At 39.3% G+C, this 21,280-nt stretch overlaps 2 protein-coding genes and 1 long non-coding RNA gene across 4 annotated transcripts; 2 read left to right on the top strand and 1 right to left on the bottom strand.

Moving 5' to 3' along the window:
• The first annotated feature begins 8,629 nt into the window (after positions 1–8,629).
• Positions 8,630–15,145, top strand: LOC105038301 (protein NLP3). Of its 2 annotated transcripts, XM_073253097.1 has the most exons (6): positions 8,630–9,006; positions 10,388–10,950; positions 12,497–12,544; positions 12,633–12,984; positions 13,066–13,578; positions 13,970–15,145. In XM_073253097.1, the coding sequence occupies exons 1-6, from the start codon at positions 8,724–8,726 to the stop codon at positions 14,992–14,994; spliced, it is 2,784 nt and encodes a 927-aa protein (XP_073109198.1). In that variant the 5' UTR covers positions 8,630–8,723; the 3' UTR covers positions 14,995–15,145. The 2 variants fall into 2 exon arrangements, with proteins under 2 accessions (XP_073109198.1, XP_010912370.3); XM_010914068.4 differs by having other exon boundaries at positions 8,631–9,006; positions 12,633–13,578.
• A 1,080-nt stretch (positions 15,146–16,225) lies between these two features.
• Positions 16,226–18,446, top strand: LOC105038312 (uncharacterized). The gene is made up of 2 exons (XR_830700.4): positions 16,226–16,573; positions 16,822–18,446. It is a non-coding gene; the product is annotated as an uncharacterized lncRNA (long non-coding RNA).
• A 110-nt stretch (positions 18,447–18,556) lies between these two features.
• On the bottom strand, positions 18,557–20,420 carry LOC105038318 (LOB domain-containing protein 24). Its single transcript, XM_010914086.2, has 2 exons — positions 20,205–20,420; positions 18,557–19,021 (listed from the first exon to the last, which is right to left on the bottom strand). The coding sequence occupies exons 1-2, from the start codon at positions 20,379–20,381 to the stop codon at positions 18,677–18,679; spliced, it is 522 nt and encodes a 173-aa protein (XP_010912388.1). The 5' UTR covers positions 20,382–20,420; the 3' UTR covers positions 18,557–18,676.
• Positions 20,421–21,280: the final 860 nt, after the last annotated feature.

Below are 21,280 nucleotides of genomic sequence, written 5' to 3'. Positions count from 1 at the left end.
TTAAACATGGATGATGGTAAGAAAAGGACATGACAGGTAGTTTCCTTTCTTCTTCTTCTTCTCCTTTTGCGCGCGAGAGATTGTTTAGAGGAGGAGGATACTAAAAGTGTCTAATAATATTTTCTTAAAATTAAATATAAGTATATATCAACAAATACATCAAATTAACATGAACAATTAACGTAAAAAAATAAATAAATCAAGCGGGAAATTTGATCTCCAAGCTTAAGCCTAACCTATTTGCTGAAGAAGTCAATTTTTTAAGAGTGTGACATCCCACCGGATCTAAAGCCTTTGGTGTGAGTCTGTCCGCAAGGCTTCAAGGTTGAGCAGGTTAGACAGGCAACGTTCCCAATCTATGAGCATCTCTGCAAGCGAGGAATGATAGACTCGCATATATGCTCTCCCACCAGTTTGGCAAAATTTGTTGGAAACCGGTCAAAGCAAACTATGATTGGTTTAGCCAGAATTCGTTAGCTAATCAACGAGTTACTAATCTTTTTTATAAGTATGCACGGTATTAACATCATGGACAGAATATGAAAAATATATAAACGTGACAATGATGATATAAGTTGGAACCCATGCGGAACCGAGATATGATACCATTTTAATCCCATCCCAAGCTGCCATCAAGCTTGACAGCAGGAGCAGAAGAGGTGGCCCATGGAACCACTCTTGCAAGAGGCTTTCCAAACTAATTAGGTCGAATGAGGAAACCAACGCCAGATTGTACATTATATTGATCGATCCACTGAAATTAGGCTTAACGAAGTCTGGTTAAGGGGTAGCCTAGGAGATGAGGAACTGTTTGCCCAACCTGATGGAGAAAATAAGCTCCCCAGACCTAGAGACATGGTCAAGGGTTTCCACACGAAGAGGAAAAAGGCCAAGGCGAGGTCAGCACGTACAGGAACTAAATTCTTTTTCCATGGCTATGTCAAAAAATAGATGCCAATGCATGATGGTGGATGGACAAATTATTAGCTCATGGGGCCGGAGATGTTACAGGTAAAGAAATCAGTTGGTTTTCTCATGTACATAATTATGCGAAATTTAGTTTCATAAAATATACATTTATTCATTTTTTGGTGTGCATTTATTTAACAGGATAATTAGCAAATGCCGCTTTGGGGCCTAAGTTTTTTTTAAAAAAAAAAAAATTATCACCTGATTTGGAGCCAAAGCCGTAAAGCTTACTCGCAGTACAAATTAGATTATGACATCTCAGGTCAAAGTAGCAATCATTTGGCATTTCCCAAAAAAGGAGCTACATAATGCGTATGTACCTAGCTGGTACTGTTTTAAGTTGTTAGTGGATCTAGTGAGAGGGTCCCTTTATTATGATTAGGAGATAGATTAAGTGATATCCCATTTTAATTTCTACCAGGTCGATGATAATGATATAATTATCCAGATAATTAAATATTTTAAGTCGGCGCCTCCATATGCAAAAATGCACATTCTTCGTAGGAACACTAAAAACCTGCTCAGACCTACTAACCATGTACTTCCGTTCAATCCGAATGTGTGGCGTACGAGCGGGTGCTAGGCATCGTGGATCCTTACCTTCTGATAACTTTCTAATTAATTGGATATTAAAATGATAAAATATACAGAGTATCGTACGATATCAATATATTTTTAAAATAATAAAATTTTATTAATTATTTATTTCTAATTAATATGTGTTATCTAAAATTTTAAATTTTTAAAACTTTGAATAATTATCGACATTGGAAAACCTCAATAACATTTAAAAGAAATTCTGTATTTACTTTTTTTTTTTTTTTTTTTTTTGACTCCAATGAATTTTGTACCATTTCTAAAATTATGCAGTTTTTAGACTCTTATAAACCTATAAAATATATAAAATTAAAAAATAATTTATTTTTTTATTTAGACTTTACATTATATACTTTCCTTTGGACGTGAGTTCTTATTTTTTTTTATTCAGACTTTACATTATATACTTTCCTTTGGATATGGTTCTTGATTTTTGCATTGGATATTGTATCATACGTATAGAATTTCTAAAAAATCTAAAAAAAATATTATTTTGTAAAAAATTTTTTTAAAATTATTTTATCAATCAATTTTTTTTTTAATTTATCATCATATTTCTTCCTATATCTTCAACTCAGTAAAACACATAGAGTATGCACCACCTAATTTGGATGGTACCATATGATATTAATGATAACATCAAGAGAAATAAAAGAAAGAGGATGAAAGAAATGAAAAAAAATAAGGGAGAAAAAACTTAAACGAACGGTGACGAGGGAAAGAAAAAATATGAAGGAAAGGAAAGAAAAAAAAAAAATAATAAAAAGAAAGAGAGACGGAGCGTATTGCTTGCCACTAGTACCTTTTGGTAACAAAAAATATTTTTAAAAAAATCTCAAGAAATTTGGCCGGTAGCCTCTTGAAATCAAGCAGCCAGTGTCCTTTTCTGCCGTTACTTCTCCTCTGTCACGTCGTCGCGGTTTCATTATCCGGAATCCCGTCACCCCCAGTAGGCGACAGGTGGACGCGGCTCCACCGTTGGCGGCTAGCGGGTGAGGTCCATTTGCTACTGGTACAGGCGGGTAAAGGTCCTCCTCCTTCCACATATATATATATATATATATATATATATATATATATATAAAGAAAAATCCCTCTTTTTTGTCCGAGTTGTGTCCCTTATCCGGATCACAAAATGCCATGCCATATCTCTAGAAAGATCCGGATAACAGTAGATCCGCTATTTAGCCTGAACACGCTTTAAGCTGTGTGTCTCTTTTTTGTTTGGTAAGCCAACTGTGTCTCTATTTTTTCCGGTAAGAAAACTCTCTTTTTTTGGTAAATAGAAAACTCTCTTTTTCTTTTTTTGGTAAACAGTAGAGTTAGGAACTGTATTAAGGAATGCAAAGACCGTTTACATCGAAGATACATAAGCCCCCAAACTGCAGGGGAGTAGATACCAAAAACAACAAGGATAGAGAGAAGAGAGAACAACATTGTTACATGAGAACAAGTAAAAGCATTCCACAGCAAGCCCAAAAAACAGAGACCTTTGCACTTGGAGATCCTGAGAGTAAAGGTGATGTTGTGGAGACGAGAGATCTCAGAATGAAAGGATATATTTCCTCTGCAGAAGTGAAGGGCAGCTGGTGCCCCATCTGTAGAAAAAGCTTGAAGAACAACATTTTTGAAGAACATGAAACATTGAAGTAAAACTTTGGAGAACACCCAACGGTATAGATTTGGTATAATAATACCCCACCTGAACTGCAGCAAAAACCAACAAAATATACCATGCTCCTCGATAGAAAACATTAAAGAAGGATTCTGTGAACTTGTTAATGTCTGCGTTTGTTTGAGTGTTATGATAATGGTATCATTGGATGAACCTTGTGGATAATAAATATCTGAAACAATAACTATAATACTGAAATTCCAAGTGGATGACTTCTGACAGTGCTGAAAACAGACAACATACTTTGAAACAGCATGAGCACTTCAGAAGTAGCTATTTGAATCATGATAAGCTTGAAGAAAACCAGGTGAGCTCGTTCCTTTTCATATATGCACAGAAGTGTTAAGGAATAAACACAAGTAGGTAAGTCAGGGAATGATAAAAGTCGCCTAGCCACCATAATGTAGGAATAAAGGCAGTTGGACATTGTAATCCTCCCAGAAATTGATAAGACATGAAAATGCATTGAGTATAGGGGAAATGTAAAATAAGTAACATCCAATTGGAGATCCACTGATACACATTACCAACGTCCTTATGGTGAGCCAAATTGCATAGCATGGAACGGACCTGCATTTTGAAGAGATCAGCCTATCTGCAAGGATAAAGATAAAAAGACCGGACCATATTATTAGTCCTATAGAATGAGATGAGCATTTTGAAATTTGTCATGTTGCAAAATTTGAACCAGAGGAGACGGTAATTGATCTCCCAATGCCAAGAAGAAAGCACCAGACATGGCATATTTAGAGAGCCAATCAGCAGCTTGATTTAAATCCCTCTGGATATGAGAGACAGAACAAGCTGGAAGAGCATTTATAAGAGCTAGAAGATCCTTGAAAATAGGGAGATTAGCAATTTCACTCGAAGAAGGATGAGTAATCCAATGTACTACTATGAGAGAGTCACCTTTCAATGTGAATTCTTTATTGGAGAAGTATTGATTGACAGCTTTTAAGCCCTTCCAAGCTGCCAAGAGTTCAGCGTGAGGCACAGAGCAATGGGGGAGACATTCACCTTGAGCAAGTAAAAGGGAGCCATAAGTATCTCTCACAATGAGGGCAATCCCAATTTTATCAGATTGGACAGAAGCATCAAAGGTTAACAGGAGCTTGCCAGAGGGAGGGAGCAGCGTATCAGGTGGATTTGAAAAGGAAGTGTGCCGAAGTGGAACTTTGGCTGAGAATTGGAATCAAAAACTTCATTGATGCTATTGAAATAAGAAAATAAGTGTCTAAGCAACTGATTTGAAGTGGTGGAAAGCAGCTGAAAAATCCTTTCATTTTTAGAATTCCAGATTAACCAGGCCATATAACTCATCATAGCTTTCACCCTCTTCTCTACCAGGGCATTGGCTAAAAAGGCAGTCAAAGCCGGCAAAGGAGGAGGGATGAACTGATGCCCAGAGATCATGGCAAGAGATGTCCAGCAATGCATAGCTAAAGGACATTGAATAATAATATGTTCAGTATCTTCCACAACATCAGCACAAAGGTCACAATATATCATATTCCCGGGAAGGATGCCCCTTTGAGTAAGAGTAACTTTGCAAGGCAGACAATCCCACATCAGCTTCCAGAGGAAGTATTTCATTCTCATTTGGACAGGAAGCTTCCATATCCATTGAAAGTGATGAGTCTGGTGATTTAAGTCTTGATTGGAAATTACCGAGACGATATCAGCTAGAGACACCTTTACAGAATTAGTATGAACCCAAGTAAGCTGATCAAGCCATGGATGCAAGGAATAGGAATTTGCAATATGGCATGGATCATATCAGCATTAAAGCAAGTAGCAAGAGCATTCACATCCCATTTTCTATCAGAAGTCATGAAATTAGCAACTTGGAGGGAAGATAAATCAATTTCTGCATTAACAAAGTTAGGAGATCTAGATAGAGGTATATTCGAGATCTAGGGATCACTGTACATATTGACAGCTGTGCCGGTGCCTAGCATCCACCTTAAATGTTGTTATCGACTGTTTCCACAGTTTGCAAATTGGACTGGTCATCCTCCACTTAAGATGATTGGCAGGGCTGGAAAAAATGCATTGCCAGTGATGATTACGACTAAGAGATTTATATGAATGGTTTTTTTTTTTTTAATAAAAATTTACATGAATGGTTGGTAGACCTTAGATGTAGTAGATTATGATCTCAGACGTAATGGTAGCAAGGACTATGGTTGCATGGCTCATAGTTGCTAGTCACATGTGAACCTGATTTAACTATGATGAGTCGCGCACGCACTTTTTCATTTTTTAACATGGATCCAAGTAATCTATCTTAGAAGTATGCCATGTGACAAAGCAACCTATATTATGGTCAATTAATTTTATTAAAGAAACTATACCAATAACAAGATTTTTTTTTTTTTTTTTTGGTAAATAACAAGATGTTATCTGTAGGAATGGACCAAATATGAGCTCAATGGAATGATTTTAGTGTGATTGAATTGAGAAAGTGTTCGTGCTATCATTCCAATGGTAGCCATCCTCCTACCCAAGCTATAGAAATTCCTTCCATTGAGCTCTAGCTCTATGAGAGGAGCCACTACTTAGTGCAATATTGATAAAAATCTGGATTGACAAGCACAATGATACGAGTTCAAGAACTAGTATAGTAATTGTGTTAAAAAAAAAAAAACATCAAAAAAAATAACCAAATGATGGCTTTTTAGCTCTAGTTCTACTAGAAATAAAAATTGATCAAGCAACATGAATCGCTTGAGATGGAAGTCAATCACGATCCACCCAACTACATGTCTCTTTGCTTTTAAGGCGGACATTGTAACCAAATCCATTTTGGCCCTTCCCAAGAGGATGTGACAAAGCTTCCTAGGTCGGATGGACCACACACACAACCTTGTTCCCCTATCCAATTTCTTAGGTGAGCTTATCCATCAAGCTACGAATAAAAACAAGAAAAAAAATACAATTACCCTTCGGATATTTTGTTAATTTATACTTGGCTCCATTTACTTTGGTAAGTCTCAGACTGCCCATGAAGTTACATTTTTTGTTCCAAATTAGCCCTTCCATCCATCTCTCCACCAACACTTTTGGCAATCATGTTCAAATGACCATAGTACCTTAATATTGTCATCCTCACCTCGTCCCTCCCAGATTGCCATCCTCACTCTTGCCCATAGCTCCACCACCGCAAGCCCACACTAGGAGAAGACATACACTTCCTCTCCATCCTCTCTTATATCCTCATTGCTGCCATCAGCTATCCCTACCTCTCTTTGCTTCCACTCCACCACCAATATTGCCAACCACTCGGCCTCTACAACCTCTCCTTTCAACCTCTTTTGATTCTAGCATGAATTTTAGTTGACAACCCTCACAAAATGAATCTTTTTTATCAAACAAATCAATGAAAGACCTAAATAAAGCATGTAAGATGTAAGTTGTCGCTACAATATGAAAATCTACCATCATAGTGAAAAATAGAGCAAAGAAATGTATTGTTCGGACTATGATAATATGGTTAAACCATAATAGAATCAATATTTTATCAAATACATCCATGCAAAGGTTATATTTAAGAAACTCAGGCGTGTGAGTTTCTTGTGAATCTCCAAATCAGTGGGAAAAAAGAAGAAGAAGATAGAATCACCAACAAATACATTAGGAAGACCCAAACCATTGGCAACATGTAAGCTACGTCTTTCCATACCTCGCGTCAGAGCCCAGCACCATGCCTTTCCCCTCGAGCACCACCAGCGTCCAATGCACTGGATCTCTGTTGGCACCAAGATCCTTATCTCTTTAACAGTGCCCATCACCTCCTCGATGACAACCAAGTCCTTCGAACGCGATGCTGTCACGCACTTGTTCTCCCCCTTCTTCTCGATTGCAGTGCTAACAAAAACATGGAGCAGAATAAGAGGGCCTTCTCATGGCGGCATTGTAGAGGTTCTGATCGGAGGCATTTGAGTAAGGGGCACCTATCACCACAATAATGGCCACCACCACTATCACTGCGTACGTACCATCATAATCACACCCACCACCAGTCATAAAAATCATCACCACCATAATCATGGTGATGGTAGTGGTGAAAATTAAGTGGGTTGGAGTAGGAATTAGGGATGGGGTTGTTGGAGATGTATGGGATGGTAGTGGGGCATGAGATGGCCGAGATTGTTTAAAGAATCTGAGGGATGAGCAGAGGTGCCGGCGATAGGGCTGGAGTAGAGGAGGGAATTAGGCTTTTGGGTCATGAGTCTGCGACGAGTGATATGAAAATCAATCGTGCATCATAATATTTATAAGTGAGTCTCTCATAGAGAGATACCAGGGCCGAGGAGGACATGCTAGAGCTGCGTAGAACCCAGGCCATAGGTGGGCCCCTTCTCTGATGATGACACTAAAAGGTTGGATGGGGAAGATTTTCATAGTTTGCTAATAAGTGGGATGCTACGTGGGTTCATTAGATTGAATCGGTTTTTCTTCCAATAGCTTGAACTTTTGAGTTGAAATTCTGTGATTAAGAGGTGCAATATTTTTGATGATGATGGTAGTGATAGAGTCCCGATGATGGTGATGGACAAAGAGATCTAGTTGGATGTGGAGTGGAGGGTAGTACATGCCTCCCTATCCGGTGCCAACATTGATGCCGTATGATCAGTCATAGCTGACAGATTGGGCAGTGGTGATTGGCAGAGGCAATGATGAAGTGGATGCAAGGAATGGGTGGGATATAGATTCTGCTGTTGCCGGAGTGGCTTTCATAATTTCATTGGTGCAACAGGGTGGTAGATTGACTTAAGGTTTCAAGGGAGGAGCAAAGGAGGGCGGCCGGTGAGGGAGAGGAAGGGGGAGACAAGGACACGCGGGTGGAGAAGGTCAAGGCTCCTCAATCCCTTCTAGCAAGTCACACAGCCATGTTCTTCACCTTCGAGGGAGCGAAGAGGACGGGGGAGGAGAACCAAGATTTGAAGCATTCGGGACGCCACGCAATTCAGAGGGGTATTTTAGAAATTTTGAAGATTTTAGTCGATGGCCGTGTGAGTCTTTCACTGAGATGCAATTCATGCCCGGTTCGTGAAGACTGAAGAGGGCGGAAAGGCCAATTCAGGTTAAGAAAGTAAATTTATGGGATGGTTAGGACTTTTTAAATTGAAAAAGGTCAACTGTAACACGGGCAAAATTAAGTGTAACTAATTTTTTTTCCCTTAAAAACAGAAACAGATTCTTCAAAAAAAAAAAAAAAAAAAAAAGACGGATTTAAAACTCCAACCGGCTCGGGACGCGGTTACATCCGCACGCAACGCCTCTCAACGTGAAAATCCACAATGATCTCATCCGACGGCGATGGGCTCCCAATCGACTTAATTTTTTGTCCCCATTATCTTATTCGGTGCTCCTCCGTGGTACCACTAGATGAAAGTGCGCCCCCGCCCACCAGCTCCTAGATGGAATCACCGCCATTCATCCCGGTCGCCTCTTGTCCGCCCCTGCTCACCCTCCTCCCATGTCGGAAACCGGCGACGGGAAGCCGCCCGACGACGACTCGACAGCCCTCGGCCGGGAGCTCATGGACCTCGATCTCGACATCGACGGCTCCACCTGGCCCTTCGATCCCAGCGCCTCCGTCTCCATTCCTCTCTCCTCTTTCCTTCTCTCCTCCTCCTCCTCCCCTCTCCCTGGCCTCCCTCAGCTTTCCTTCCCCCCTTCCCCGTCTCCTATCTGGATCGTCGAGGACAGAGCCGCCGAGATCTCGAGCTTCCTCGAGGACTGCCCCCGATTCCTCAACGGTGATTCTTGATTTGACTTTTTTGAGCCGTGTTTTAGTTTCCGTCCCATTTCTCTCGTTTTTTGCCGGATTTTTCCCACATTTTTTTGAGATCCACGGGTCCAGTGCTGCCTGTCGGTTTGTTTTGTTTATAATTTCTCTTTCTGTAAGTTCTCTGTGGAATGTTCGGTCAATGGATTCTGTGCTATTTACACTGCTAATCTACATACGCGGTTCATTTCATTCTGTCCGTTATTATATTGGATCGCAAAGTTCTCATTTCTTTTTTCTTGAGGCTCCACTGCCACGGAAAATTGCTGCAATTGAGAAATTTGTTCAGCCAGTTTGCTTCTGTTGCAATTAGTTTTATCGTTTTTGAGTTGATGAAAGCTATTAGGTAATTGTAATGTTTGATATTGTTCATTTGCTTTCTGGAAGAATACAAGAAAGATGAAATGGTTGTTTGTAATCTTACGAAATTGAAGATTTTCTCTTGGTTTTGCCGGCAATTATGAAATTTACAAATCCACTTGGTTTCCATTAGCCTGTTCATTGGCAGTTGCTGTTTCCTTATAAGAATATAATGGGGTGCTTGGTTGGGGAAGTGGGGTCTGGAATCGGAATGGGAATAGGTGACTCCCATTCCAACCGTTTGATTGGGAGGAGTCCCATTTCGATTCCGATTCCGATTTCGAGGTGGAATGGAAATAGCCCAATCTACATAGAGGGGGCGTTTGGTTCGTAATCAGAATCAAAATGAGAATGAGAATGGGAATGGCTGGGAATCGGAATCGGAATGGCCAAATCTCCCGAAGTATTTGGTCCATGATCGGAATCGAAATTGAAATAAAAAATTGAATCCATAGAGGAGAGTAGGGATTGAGTTCTATATAGATTAACCCATTCCCATTCCATCTCGGAATCGAAATCGGAATGGGACTCCTCCCAATCAAACGGTTGGAATGGGAGTCACCCATTCCGATTTTGATTTCAGACCCACATTTCTCCCAACCAAATACTCATAGAATTCAATCGCTACTCTCCTCTATGGATTCAAATTTTCATTCCAATTCCGATTTCGATTCCAATTCCGATCACGAACCAAGCACTTCGGGGGATTTGGCCATTCCGATTTCGATTCCAAGCCATTCCGATTTTCATTTCGATTTCGATTTCGGTGGCGAATCAAGCACCCCATAAATATCTGTCTTTTATGTGCTTGACGCTATCAGTCAGGTCTTAGCTTTCATTAGAGCTTCTTAATGTTCGTCCTTATTTTGTCTAGAATAGTATAGGAGCAGTGTTTTGCACTTGATCCGATTTTATTGAATGTTATCAAAAATTTTCTTTTACATTTTACACGATCATCAACAAGAAAAGCAACCTTGCTCTTTGATTCTCAGCTAATGAAGGCGCGAGATGTGGGAATGTTAATGCGAGCAACAGCAAAGCAAGGCGGCTTCCATTGCCAGCAGTGGAGGAGAATGCTGATGATTCCCGTGTGATAAAGGAGAGGATGACTCAGGCACTTAGGCACTTCAAGGAATCGACAGATCAGCATGTACTGGTTCAGGTTTGGGCACCCATGAAGAAGGGAGATCGATGTTTTCTCACGACTTCAGGGCAACCCTTTGTTCTTGATCCTCAAAGCACCAGGCTACTTCAGTACAGAACAGTTTCTGTGATGTACATATTTTCGGTTGATGAAGATGGTGAAGGATCTCTGGGCCTCCCAGGTCGGGTTTACAGGCATAGACTGCCAGAGTGGACACCCAATGTGCAGTACTATAGCAGCAAGGAGTATCCTCGCCTTGCCCATGCCCTCAATTACAATGTTCAAGGGAGCTTGGCCTTGCCAGTTTTTGAACCTTCTGGCCAGTCTTGTGTTGGTGTGGTGGAGCTTGTAATGACTTTACCGAAGATCAACTATGCTCGGGAGGTTGACAAAGTCTGCAAAGCTCTCCAGGTTGGTAATTTTTTTAAACCCCTGCCTTATCGTCACTGCATTGATGTCATGAGTTCATGCTGAAATTATGCAAGGACAGTTTTCCGGTAATGGATTATTCGGTTGACTGCTAGGACATCCACAATGTATGATGTAAAATATCACTGCTTTATCACAATAAAAATAGAAGATAATTATATGGTTCCGTTTTAAAAAAAATTGTTTGTGATGTGCTAAAAGTTTTATATGTGGAGAACATATGAAATATTCTGGAAGCTATCCATTGGAACAGCATTGGTGAATATACAAGCAAACACCAACTGAGCACTGCAGTTGACCACGTTGCAATATAGCATGAAAGAGAGTATCATGTCTCTAAATCGCCATAAGAAAAATAGGAATTCAAGGTGCTTTGGTTATTTAAAAGTAAGGCAGCATGGGACGACATGCTCGAACCTGTTGTTTTGTCTCACAAGTAGGAATTTGGGGTTGTACATGCTAGTTGTCCTAGTAAAAAGCTGTCTTGGTTCTATTGTAGTGAAAATCTTGGTATTCCATCCCAAACATAACAAGGGCCATACTAGGAGATCCATAAGCCATGCCTCAAGGAGTTGACTTGGTGTTTTCTTATTGATCCCTATATAAATGTGAAAGGGATGGTATGATATTTTATATGGTTACAAGGGCTTGTTGAGATTCCTTTTGGTTGTGATGTTATCCCATCTATAACTTCAGGAAGAAAAGGCAGGTAGCCTGCCTATATTTGTCTCCCATAATAATTGATAACATATAACTAAGTTTTACATGTTATTTGTGGCGCTCTTTTTATATTTTTAGCAGAGAAGACATAAATTCTTGAATTTCAGCTTCATGGAGACTAAGCAAAATTTATACTTTTGCTTAGGAGTGGGAATTTTTACCCAGATCTGCCTGAAAGAAATGAGGTTGGGATTTTCAGTGGTATTTAATATTTGGGTCAGGTATGGGTTATAGAAAACCAACTCGTATATAAATGGGTTGGGTTTGGGTTTGGCCTCCATACTTGATGGTTCACCGTGGCTGGACAAACCGTTAATGGTGGGCCATTGGCTAGACAAAGCCTGGAGAGGATGATTAGGAAAGCTATAGAGTTAATGCTGAAGAAAAGGAACAGAAGATATTGAAGAGAAATATGATGTCTAGGTTTTGTCATGTCTTTCTTTTCTACTTGAATTCCCACGCACCCCCACCCCACCTCCCTACCCCCTTTTGTCGCTTTATTTTGACTTTTCATGTTTATCTTTTAAAGTATACAATCAACAACTGTAACACTAATTGGATCTGCAGATAGTGTATAGGTCTTCTCAATCTGATTAGGAGTGGGTTGGTTATGGTTTTATTCTTTTTTGACCAGGCTCGATCCATTGAAACTCCTACTCTTTCTTCCCTTTTGCTTCTATCAAGTTTGGTTCCAGAGAGTATATTCTGCATTCTGTTTGTTTGGGCAGCATTGCACAATATGACTTGTTATGTTGCTCTGGTTGTTTCCACCGAACTCTGTAAATAATGTATTCTCATGATCCTGCAGGCCGTAAATCTGAAAAGTTCTGAAATCTTGGACCATCCAAATATTCAAGTGAGTCAGTATTCCATTGTTACTTTAGTTAAATTATCATTTCTTTTTTATTCATAAATTCATAAATATGATATTATGTTGAAATCAGATTTCTAATGAAGGACGCCAGGAAGCGCTTGCTGAAATTCTGGAAGTACTGACTGTTGTTTGTGAAGCACAAAAACTGCCTCTGGCTCAGACCTGGGTTCCATGCAAGCGTCGTACTATTCTAGCACATGGAGGTGGTTTGAAAAAAATTTGTTCAAGCTTTGATGGAAGTTGCATGGGACAAGTTTGCATGTCAACAACTGATGTTGCATTTTATGTTATTGATGCTCACATGTGGGGTTTTAGGGAAGCTTGTGTGGAACATCATTTACAAATTGGGCAAGGAGTGGCAGGCAGGGCATTTGCATTACGGAAGCCATGTTTTGCAGAAGATGTTACCAAGTTCTCTAAGAGTGAGTACCCCCTTGTACACTATGCTCGGATGTTTGGATTGGTTGGCTGTCTCGCCATATGCTTACAAAGTACTCATTCAGGAGATGATGATTACATATTGGAATTCTTCCTTCCCCATGACTGCAAGTACCTTATTGAGCAACAGGCTTTATTGGACTCTATTTCAGCCTTGATGAAACAATGTTTTCGCAGCTTGAAAGTTGTTAGTGATTTAGAACTCCAAAAAGGAATCTCTTTTGAAATTATCAACATGTTTGCGAATGAGAATCATGGATTTGAACCTAAACATATCTGCAATCAAATTTGCGACTCTCATCTTTATGCATCCCCTGAAACTTACACCCTTGAGGGCTATGATGACTCACAGAATGAGGGAAATGTAACTTCTGATTCACGGGTGCAACATTTTCCTACACATGCAAATGCTGAAAAGGCCAGCAACATACATTTTGACTCAGCTGGTTCTCTATTGAGCAACAGAAACAATGGAGCTCCAGAAAAGAGGAGAGGCAAAGCAGAGAAATCAATCAGTTTAGAAGTTCTCCAACAATACTTCTCTGGGAGTCTGAAAGATGCTGCAAAGAGTCTTGGAGGTAAGATCACTTGCTTGAACTGATGCCTGCAATCTTGCTTTTGTGTTCATACTTATTTTTGTGCATGCCGGCAGTATATTTGGATTTGTGGTAGCTGAAAGAATTTGTTTCTTGAAAAGATTGCCGGATTGATTTATCCATTGTCATTTCTTCAATATCCTGATTAAATCCTGCCTCTGCTAACTGTTCTTTATATGTGCCATCACCGTCACCACCACCACCTTTAAAAACTCATGCTCTTTCCCCTGTATCTTTCGTATTAGTTAGAAAGCTGCATCCATCTGTAACCATAGGTTTTCTGGGTTACATTGTAGTACTCTTTCCCTTGCATCTTTTCTGTTTAATTATAAGGTTGCATCCATCTGTAACCATACATTTTCTGGATTCACAGTTTGTCCTACTACAATGAAGCGCATCTGTAGGCAGCATGGGATTTCCAGATGGCCATCTCGCAAGATCAGTAAGGTTAACCGCTCTCTTTCGAAACTGAAACGAGTGATTGAGTCAGTTCAAGTTGCAGAAGGGGCATTTCATTTGACTTCTCTTGGATGCCCACTTCCAGTTGCTGTTGGTTCCATATCTTGGCCGGTTAATTTGGATGGATCTAAAGAAATCACAGGTGCTGTAAAAGATAATGTTTCATCGCCACATAAAACACCAGGAAAAAATGATCAGCATGACAAACTTTTGGCTCAACAAGAACTTGGTCATGATGATAGCAGTCCAATGCCAGAACCTGGTAAAGACTCTCCTTGTTCGAAAACAAATGGTTCTTCAGAAGGGAGCATGGACACTCCTGCTTCCCTGGGTTCATTTCATGAAAGTCCAGTCAATGAAACCTTTTTGGACGATGCATCTCCTCCCTCTGACTTGAAACAAGGAATAGTTGGTGATTCTTTGGAATTCACATTACAACATGCTGGAGGTCCAAGACTGCCTCCTGTATGCTTGATGCCTGGTGTTAATGTGGCAAAGCCTCAACCACAGCTTGCTGGGATGCTGATTGAAGATTCAGGAAGCTCAAAAGATTTGAAAAATCTCTGTAGTAATGCAAGGGATGGTTGTCAAGATGAACATGTGATGGCCGCTAATCCATTAAATCCCATGGCCATGCCAGAAACAAGGATGGTCACCATCAAGGCAAGTCACCAAGAAGATATAATTAGATTTCGGTTGGCCTGCACTGCTGGTATCGTGGCATTGAGGGATGAAGTGACAAAGAGGCTGAAACTCGAAGTGGGCACATTTGATATCAAGTATCTGGATGATGATCATGAGTGGGTCATGCTGGCTTGCAACGCAGACTTGGAAGAGTGCATAGAGATATCAGGATTATCGGGTTCGCACGTGATCAGGCTCGCAGTTCATGACGTTACGACGCACCTGGGAAGTTCTTGTGCGAGTTTGGGAGACTAAGCAACAGATCTCTGTGGCTCTGCTGTTCAAGTGTACATTTTTGTTTTGTGAACCATGTCAAGTTGATGTACCTAAAAACAAAAAAAGAAACAAGTCAAGTTGCATTAACTTTCCAAGGATTAGGTAAATGCAGTTTAGTTTGATTAGCCAATGAATCCTTGCAATGATGGCTTATCTTGTATCATTCTGGGAAGACAATTATGATTTCCGTACGTGCTATCATTGTGTATGTATGATATTTGTTTTTTGAAATAACCAAGGATATGTGTGATCAGGAATAATCTAGTATGAAAAGATAAAAAAAATTAAAAATAAATTTTATATCAAATTATCATATTGAGTATGAAAAATAAAAAAGATATGATAAAAAAATTAATGGATCTTGTGTTTATTTTTTAGGGAGAAGATAAAATAAATATGATATGGGATTGATATTTGATAAATTTTTAAATAATGATAATCTATATTTGGTAAAAATATTTTCAATAAAACTGCATATATAATTATTGAATTTATTTTGATATTTTTTTAAATTTATTTAATAAAAAAATTTTATTAAAAAATTAAGATGAAAATGACGTTATACAATGGACTATGAGATTATAGTCATTATATGAAAATTTATTGAAGATGATAATATTATTTTAATATTAAAAAATTATTTTATGTTGAAAGATATATTTATAAAATTTATCATATTTCTATATAAATTTATGTCCAATTAAGTGTGGTAATCTTTTTTTTCAATATTATTTTTTAAAATAATTTTTCTATCAATCATATATATATAGTAAAAATTTTATTTCTTCATAATCATTTTTTTGATTAAATAATTCATAAAATTGCCAGATTACTCTCACATATTCCAATCAAAAGGATCCGAAGTTTAGGGCTTGCTTGATATCTCTTTTTCTTAAGTAGAAATATAAAATTTTATTTTATTTTTATTTCTATTTTAACAACTTCTATTATTTTCGAATAAAAATGTAAGTAATTTTTTTTAATTTCAACTATTTTAAAAAAAATATGTTTTCTTCTGTCCAGTCTCACGTTCAGCTTTATTGCTCTCGGCCAAACAGACGGGTTCACCGGGCATCTTTCCGCTTGATATTGAGCTGTCGCTTGATATTGAGCTATCGCTCATTTTGGCTGTATCGTCGGTTCCATCCTTATTTTTATTCTGCCGCTTATTCGCTTGTCTCTTTACCTGACGTTGCTCTCATCGTCGGCCCCATCCCTCCGTCACTTTTATCGCCAACTGCGTGTGGAGCTCTCTCAAAATCCATTTTCAGTGACTTGGGCCTGTTGTTAGAAGTTGCGAGCTTTTTCCTCTCCCCTTTCCTTTTCGATTATGATCACCATGCGTCTCCTTTCCTGACCATGGTCCCCCTCCTCCCTGCCTCCCTTTGATACTCCGTTTTCTGGCCCGTGGCCTCAGCTCCTCTCGCTGGTGCCTTCGCTGGCCTCGATTTCCTCCTTTTCGACCGAATCTAGTATTGGCTGATCCAGTGGTTTGTTAGAAGATTAATGGATTCCTGGAGCTTTGTAATCTGTGAAAGGCATTACAAGGAAAATTCAGGTTATGAAGTCACACCCCAGCATTAATTCTCTAAAGTGCAACTTTTCATGATTATGATTTATACAATTAAAAAGAAAAACCCGAAGTTTTACCGCTAGTAGTTTTTTTTGATGGAATTACCGCTGGTAGTTGTAAAACTCAACTTGTTCAATAATATCAGTAGTGCTACTATTTGCTAAGGGGGCTGCTACATGTTCTTTATTAAAAAGTAGAGACTTATCTGATCCGTTGATTATTTGTGGGTATAGAGAATAGACGAGAACCTAGCTTTTGTGACAACAGAGACGGTGAGGTCGCGGAAGACCTAGGTGCACATAGGCAGCGCTGTCTTCACGATACCGGCGATGGTGGAGATGGGACGCCACGGCAGCGGTGGCCAGGGCCAGGGAAGCATGCGCGGGAAGGCGAAGGTGGATGTCGTGGACATTCGAGTCCGGCGGCCAAAGAAGCGCAAGGAGGGAGGAGGCGAAGGTGATCCGATCACGTGAGGGTTGGCGGCTTTTCTCCGATAAGCCGTCGATAGGTCGAGCGGATCGGCGAAGAAGGCGAAGGTTACCGGAATTAAATTATGTCATGTTAAATTCTGACCCTCGAAAGTTATTATTATTATTATTATTATTATTATTATTTATGAAAGTTGTAGACCGTTAGGGCTATCAGAAAAATTTATTAAAGGGAACATAGCCGGGAGAAATTATTGCATGCACCAGGTGCAAGTGAACCAGATAAGTACAATCTCCCAACTGGTAAGGAAGGTTAAAAAAATTACATCACTTATCATTTGTATCCCTTATGACTACTTTTAGATTTTGCTTAAATCAACATGCTTACCTCTCCTACTTAGCTTTCCTCATATAAGGGATCACCGTGAGACAAATCAGTATCGTTCATTTCATGATGAGCAATAAACAAAAATTCTTATAAAAATAATTTTAAGCAGCATCATCGCAAAAGATGCGGGTCATATCTTTCACATGAAAGAAAGAATGTTTCGTCTATTTTGATGGTGCAAATTATTAGATCATATTTTTAAAAACATAATATTTATTTCATGATCTGTGTTGATGGATGGAAGGAAGCGATTGAAGAGCTTTGAAAACTGTATAAAATATGGTCTAATGGTAAATGATAGATGTTACAAAAAAAAAAAAAAAAAAAAATCATATTTTTGCAAGAAGGCTGCGACCCGAACCTAATAGCAAAACCTATTTGCCGACATATATGAAATTTCTCATTTTCCTTAATATTTTAATCTATGCATTTTTGTTTGTAAAATTATTTATATTTTATTTAATCTTCAGTTTATGTAAGTTTTAATATCATACTTGATGCCTTAATTTATGTTTTTTACTGGTGCACATCCATGAAGTTATATCATAATGAAAGACATGCTATAGAAATTTTATATGGACTGCTTGCTTAGAATTTATATTGAGCGGGTTTTTCTTTGAATTTATATGGATCAATTGACCTACGAGAGGTTTTTTATGGATATTATTACGGGACATGGATCATATCTTCAATGCTACTGGGGGTGCCTAGCATTTGTTGTGGCTGCAAATTGGATGGCCAGTGACGCGGCAGCCTTTACAACCACCAATTCCGCGGGAGACAGTGATAAGACTGGAAGAGGGAACCCTTTGGAGGCATTACAAGGTGATTCTTTTGTCGCTGCTGCTAACCACATGAGCCTTCGTGTCCCCATGTTGCGGGAGTACAGGACTCCGAGGGATTCTCACATGTTTGTATTTTTTTTTTTTTAATTCTTTTCTCGTTATAATGACTTGTGGTTGATTAAGGCCCAACAAGACAAGGTTTCTATTTGTTTTTTTTCAATCAACAAGAGCACATGCAATTAATGCACGTAACCTCATTCTGGTTTTTTGACAGTCAAAAAATCAATGGTCTCCACACAGCCAACTTCATTTGGATTGTGTGGTAAACATGACTCTCGTTTTGGTTCCTTGGGTGGCAAACTACCCGTGAAGGACAATAAACTAAATTATTCCGTTGTTTCTTGACGTACATCTGAACGAATTGCAGAAATCTATAACCAAATTCTATTTTCACATCACCATCTATCTAAGAACATATCCTCAGTCTTTAGATCATCTGGTAATAATTCATTGGATTTTCTCCGGCAGATTGAACGTGAATCATGTTAGTATCTGTCCGCATCGCGCTGGCATCATCAAACACCGGATCATTGGTATGATAAAACTGACTTCCGTGGTAAGTGTCCGTTAAAACACTCAATAGCTGATCTCGTTGCTCTCGTGCGTCGAGGAGTTGTGCTCGGGTTTCTCTGAGGTGGTCTTCAAGATCTTCCACACATTTCTGCAAGTAAAAGATGGCACTGGTGCTTCCATAGACAGGGGATTTAAGCCTAGCTTGGGCTTCGTACACCATGCTCTTCACAGCATCTTCCCTTCTGCTTTCCTCCACCATCTGTTCACAATATTCAAGCTTATCAGAAGCCTGAGTTGGTGGTCATAGTAATAGATATTTATCTGCTCATGAACGTGGAATTACAGGGAAAATTCACTAGTTGGTAATTAAAGGCAGCTCAAGTTGTGGTAAGATTTTCTTGAACAACAAATAGACGGGTTTAAGTATAATTTAGAATGAACCTTGATACCAAACTCTATTTAATTAATATCTGTCATCACGACTAGATTGTTTAGGTTCAGAGAAACCGCAAAAATTATTTCATGGATATGCCGAACAAAAGGAAGATACTTTGAAAGTGGTTCATGAATGTTCGATCAAAGTAATCTACATAAAAATTTAATAACATGCTGGTGAGATGGCCTACAGCCGGTACGCCAGCCTCTGCTGACCAATCCTTTCGGTCCTCATCAAGTTAAAATGAATGGATCATTTGGAATGGGTTAACAGCCATGCAGGATGTGCAGAGAAAATAGCAAAATAGACTAGAATCTGGGGAAAGAAGAGAGGATATAAAGAGATAAATTGACAATAACAAGGTCAGAACTGTTTCAAGAAGGTCAGAATTGTTTCAAGAAAATAAGTGAGCTTGCCAAGGGAGGCTGTGTATGATGATCTTCAATGCTGAAGCAAAGGCACCCGTCAAAATCATGAAGATAGCAACATCTTCCCTACACAAATGGAAGTCACAGGATGCAGGAAGTAAGCAGGTTGTTGGAACCATCATCAGCGATGCTTTGTAGACGGCAGGACCCTTTGACAAGAGAGGAGGCTTAGAACAATTAAGGTTTAACAAGTTTTTACAGGTCTGTTTACAAGTCTGTTTTATAGGCCCGAAGTCATGTTTTACAGGTCTGAAGTCATGTTTTACAGGTATGAAGTCTGGTTTCACAAGCGGGGTAAACAATGACTTCAGGCCCCTGTTTCTTCGTTATAATCCCAGGCTCTTTTATCCCTCTCTCAATTGCTGAGTTCCTCTCAGCATCTTTTCTTATAAATCCTTGTGTAAATATTTTTTCTTTATCAATGAATCATAGGTGGCAGACCCTGCCTCCTTTTCAATCAAAAAAAAAAAAAAAAGAAAAAAAATGGCAATAACAAAAAAAAAAAAAAAAAATCCAATTTTCCTCATGGATCAAAGTTCCAGAATTCATGGGTGCAATAGGTATAGAAATGCACTCACCTGAAGCATTTTGATCACATTGCTAGCTCCAAAGACCTTGTGCACCACCCCGAATTTCTCAGGATGGTCGGTAGGGAAGTATGGTGCGAGCATGCAGTCCGGACTGCATTTCCGGTGAAGCAGTCGGCAGGCCGCACAGGGGTCCGGCTTTGCGATTGCCCGCGCCTGTGAATCCATGCAGAAGGGAGAGGGATTAGACCTCTAAGTGATGCAGGAATGTTGTGTGTTTAAGGGTTATATAAGCAACAGGATAGCATGAGCCAAGTCTTTGTTCACCAGATGTTGATGGGTTGCACATTTTTCTTGTAGCTTCAAATTCCACAGGTGGAGATGCAGAGGAATCTGAGGAGGCAGCCACTCGAAGACAACCTTGGGCTAAGAAAAATTTAGGGCAGTGTAGTGGACCCCGGTATATGTCAAGGTACTGGACTCCGCCAACCCCCCAAGAAGGAGTTAAAGACTTTGGATTTTTACAGCTTGCCTAACCTGGAGATTAGGCAAGAAAGTTGGCTTTAACGACTGACGCTCTGCTTTGCTGTATGGTGCTTGGCTGTCTAGAGTACCATGTTACTGTGGTACTCTCCAGTCTCAATTAATCTTCGGGTCATCAGGTTTAGGTCATTTTTCATCTACTTATTAATAAATAAACTATATGGGTATTTTGGATTTATATAGTAGTATTTGATCTACGGTGCATTATAGAAAAAACCAAGAGACTTGGCCGGCAGAACTCTTTCATTGTTAGGTTTTAGTCTTCCTCAACAACATTGGAGCGTTAATCTACTGTTATGTAGTTATCGGCACATAAAAAAAAATATTGAGTGGGTGATTCTGGAATTCTAAATGGTAGAGAATCAGAAATCTCCACCCACTGCTACGGTAATGCTTCTAAAAGCTAGAAGCATAAAAGAAGTTCCTACTTTGGACCAGTTAAATACTGTTTAGGGGTTATCATCGGTTGTTTGGGTAAATATATGTGGAAGAGTCGTCATTCTGGCGCTAGATTTACTTAGCAACTCCTGGCGCGAATGTTCTCTAGCGGTAACAATAATATACTCTTTATATTACCATTGGAG

This window comes from Elaeis guineensis, chromosome 2 (genome assembly GCF_000442705.2).
Source record: "Elaeis guineensis isolate ETL-2024a chromosome 2, EG11, whole genome shotgun sequence".
Lineage (NCBI taxonomy): Eukaryota > Viridiplantae > Streptophyta > Magnoliopsida > Arecales > Arecaceae > Elaeis > Elaeis guineensis.
The sequence above is the reverse complement of the archived record's forward strand: the minus strand, read 5'-3'. Positions and strand labels throughout refer to the sequence as shown.

Coding starts and splice junctions, on each gene's coding strand:
- LOC105038301 (XM_010914068.4), top strand. CDS start 8,724: ATGTCGGAAACCGGCGACGGGAAGCCGCCCGACGACGACTCGACAGCC. Junction 9,007..10,387: donor CTGCCCCCGATTCCTCAACG/GTGATTCTTGAT, acceptor TTTGATTCTCAG/CTAATGAAGGCGCGAGATGT. Junction 12,545..12,632: donor TGGACCATCCAAATATTCAA/GTGAGTCAGTAT, acceptor TGTTGAAATCAG/ATTTCTAATGAAGGACGCCA.
- LOC105038318 (XM_010914086.2), bottom strand. CDS start 20,381: ATGGATTCACAGGCGCGGGCAATCGCAAAGCCGGACCCCTGTGCGGCC. Junction 19,022..20,204: donor ATGTGATCAAAATGCTTCAG/GTGAGTGCATTT, acceptor TATTGTGAACAG/ATGGTGGAGGAAAGCAGAAG.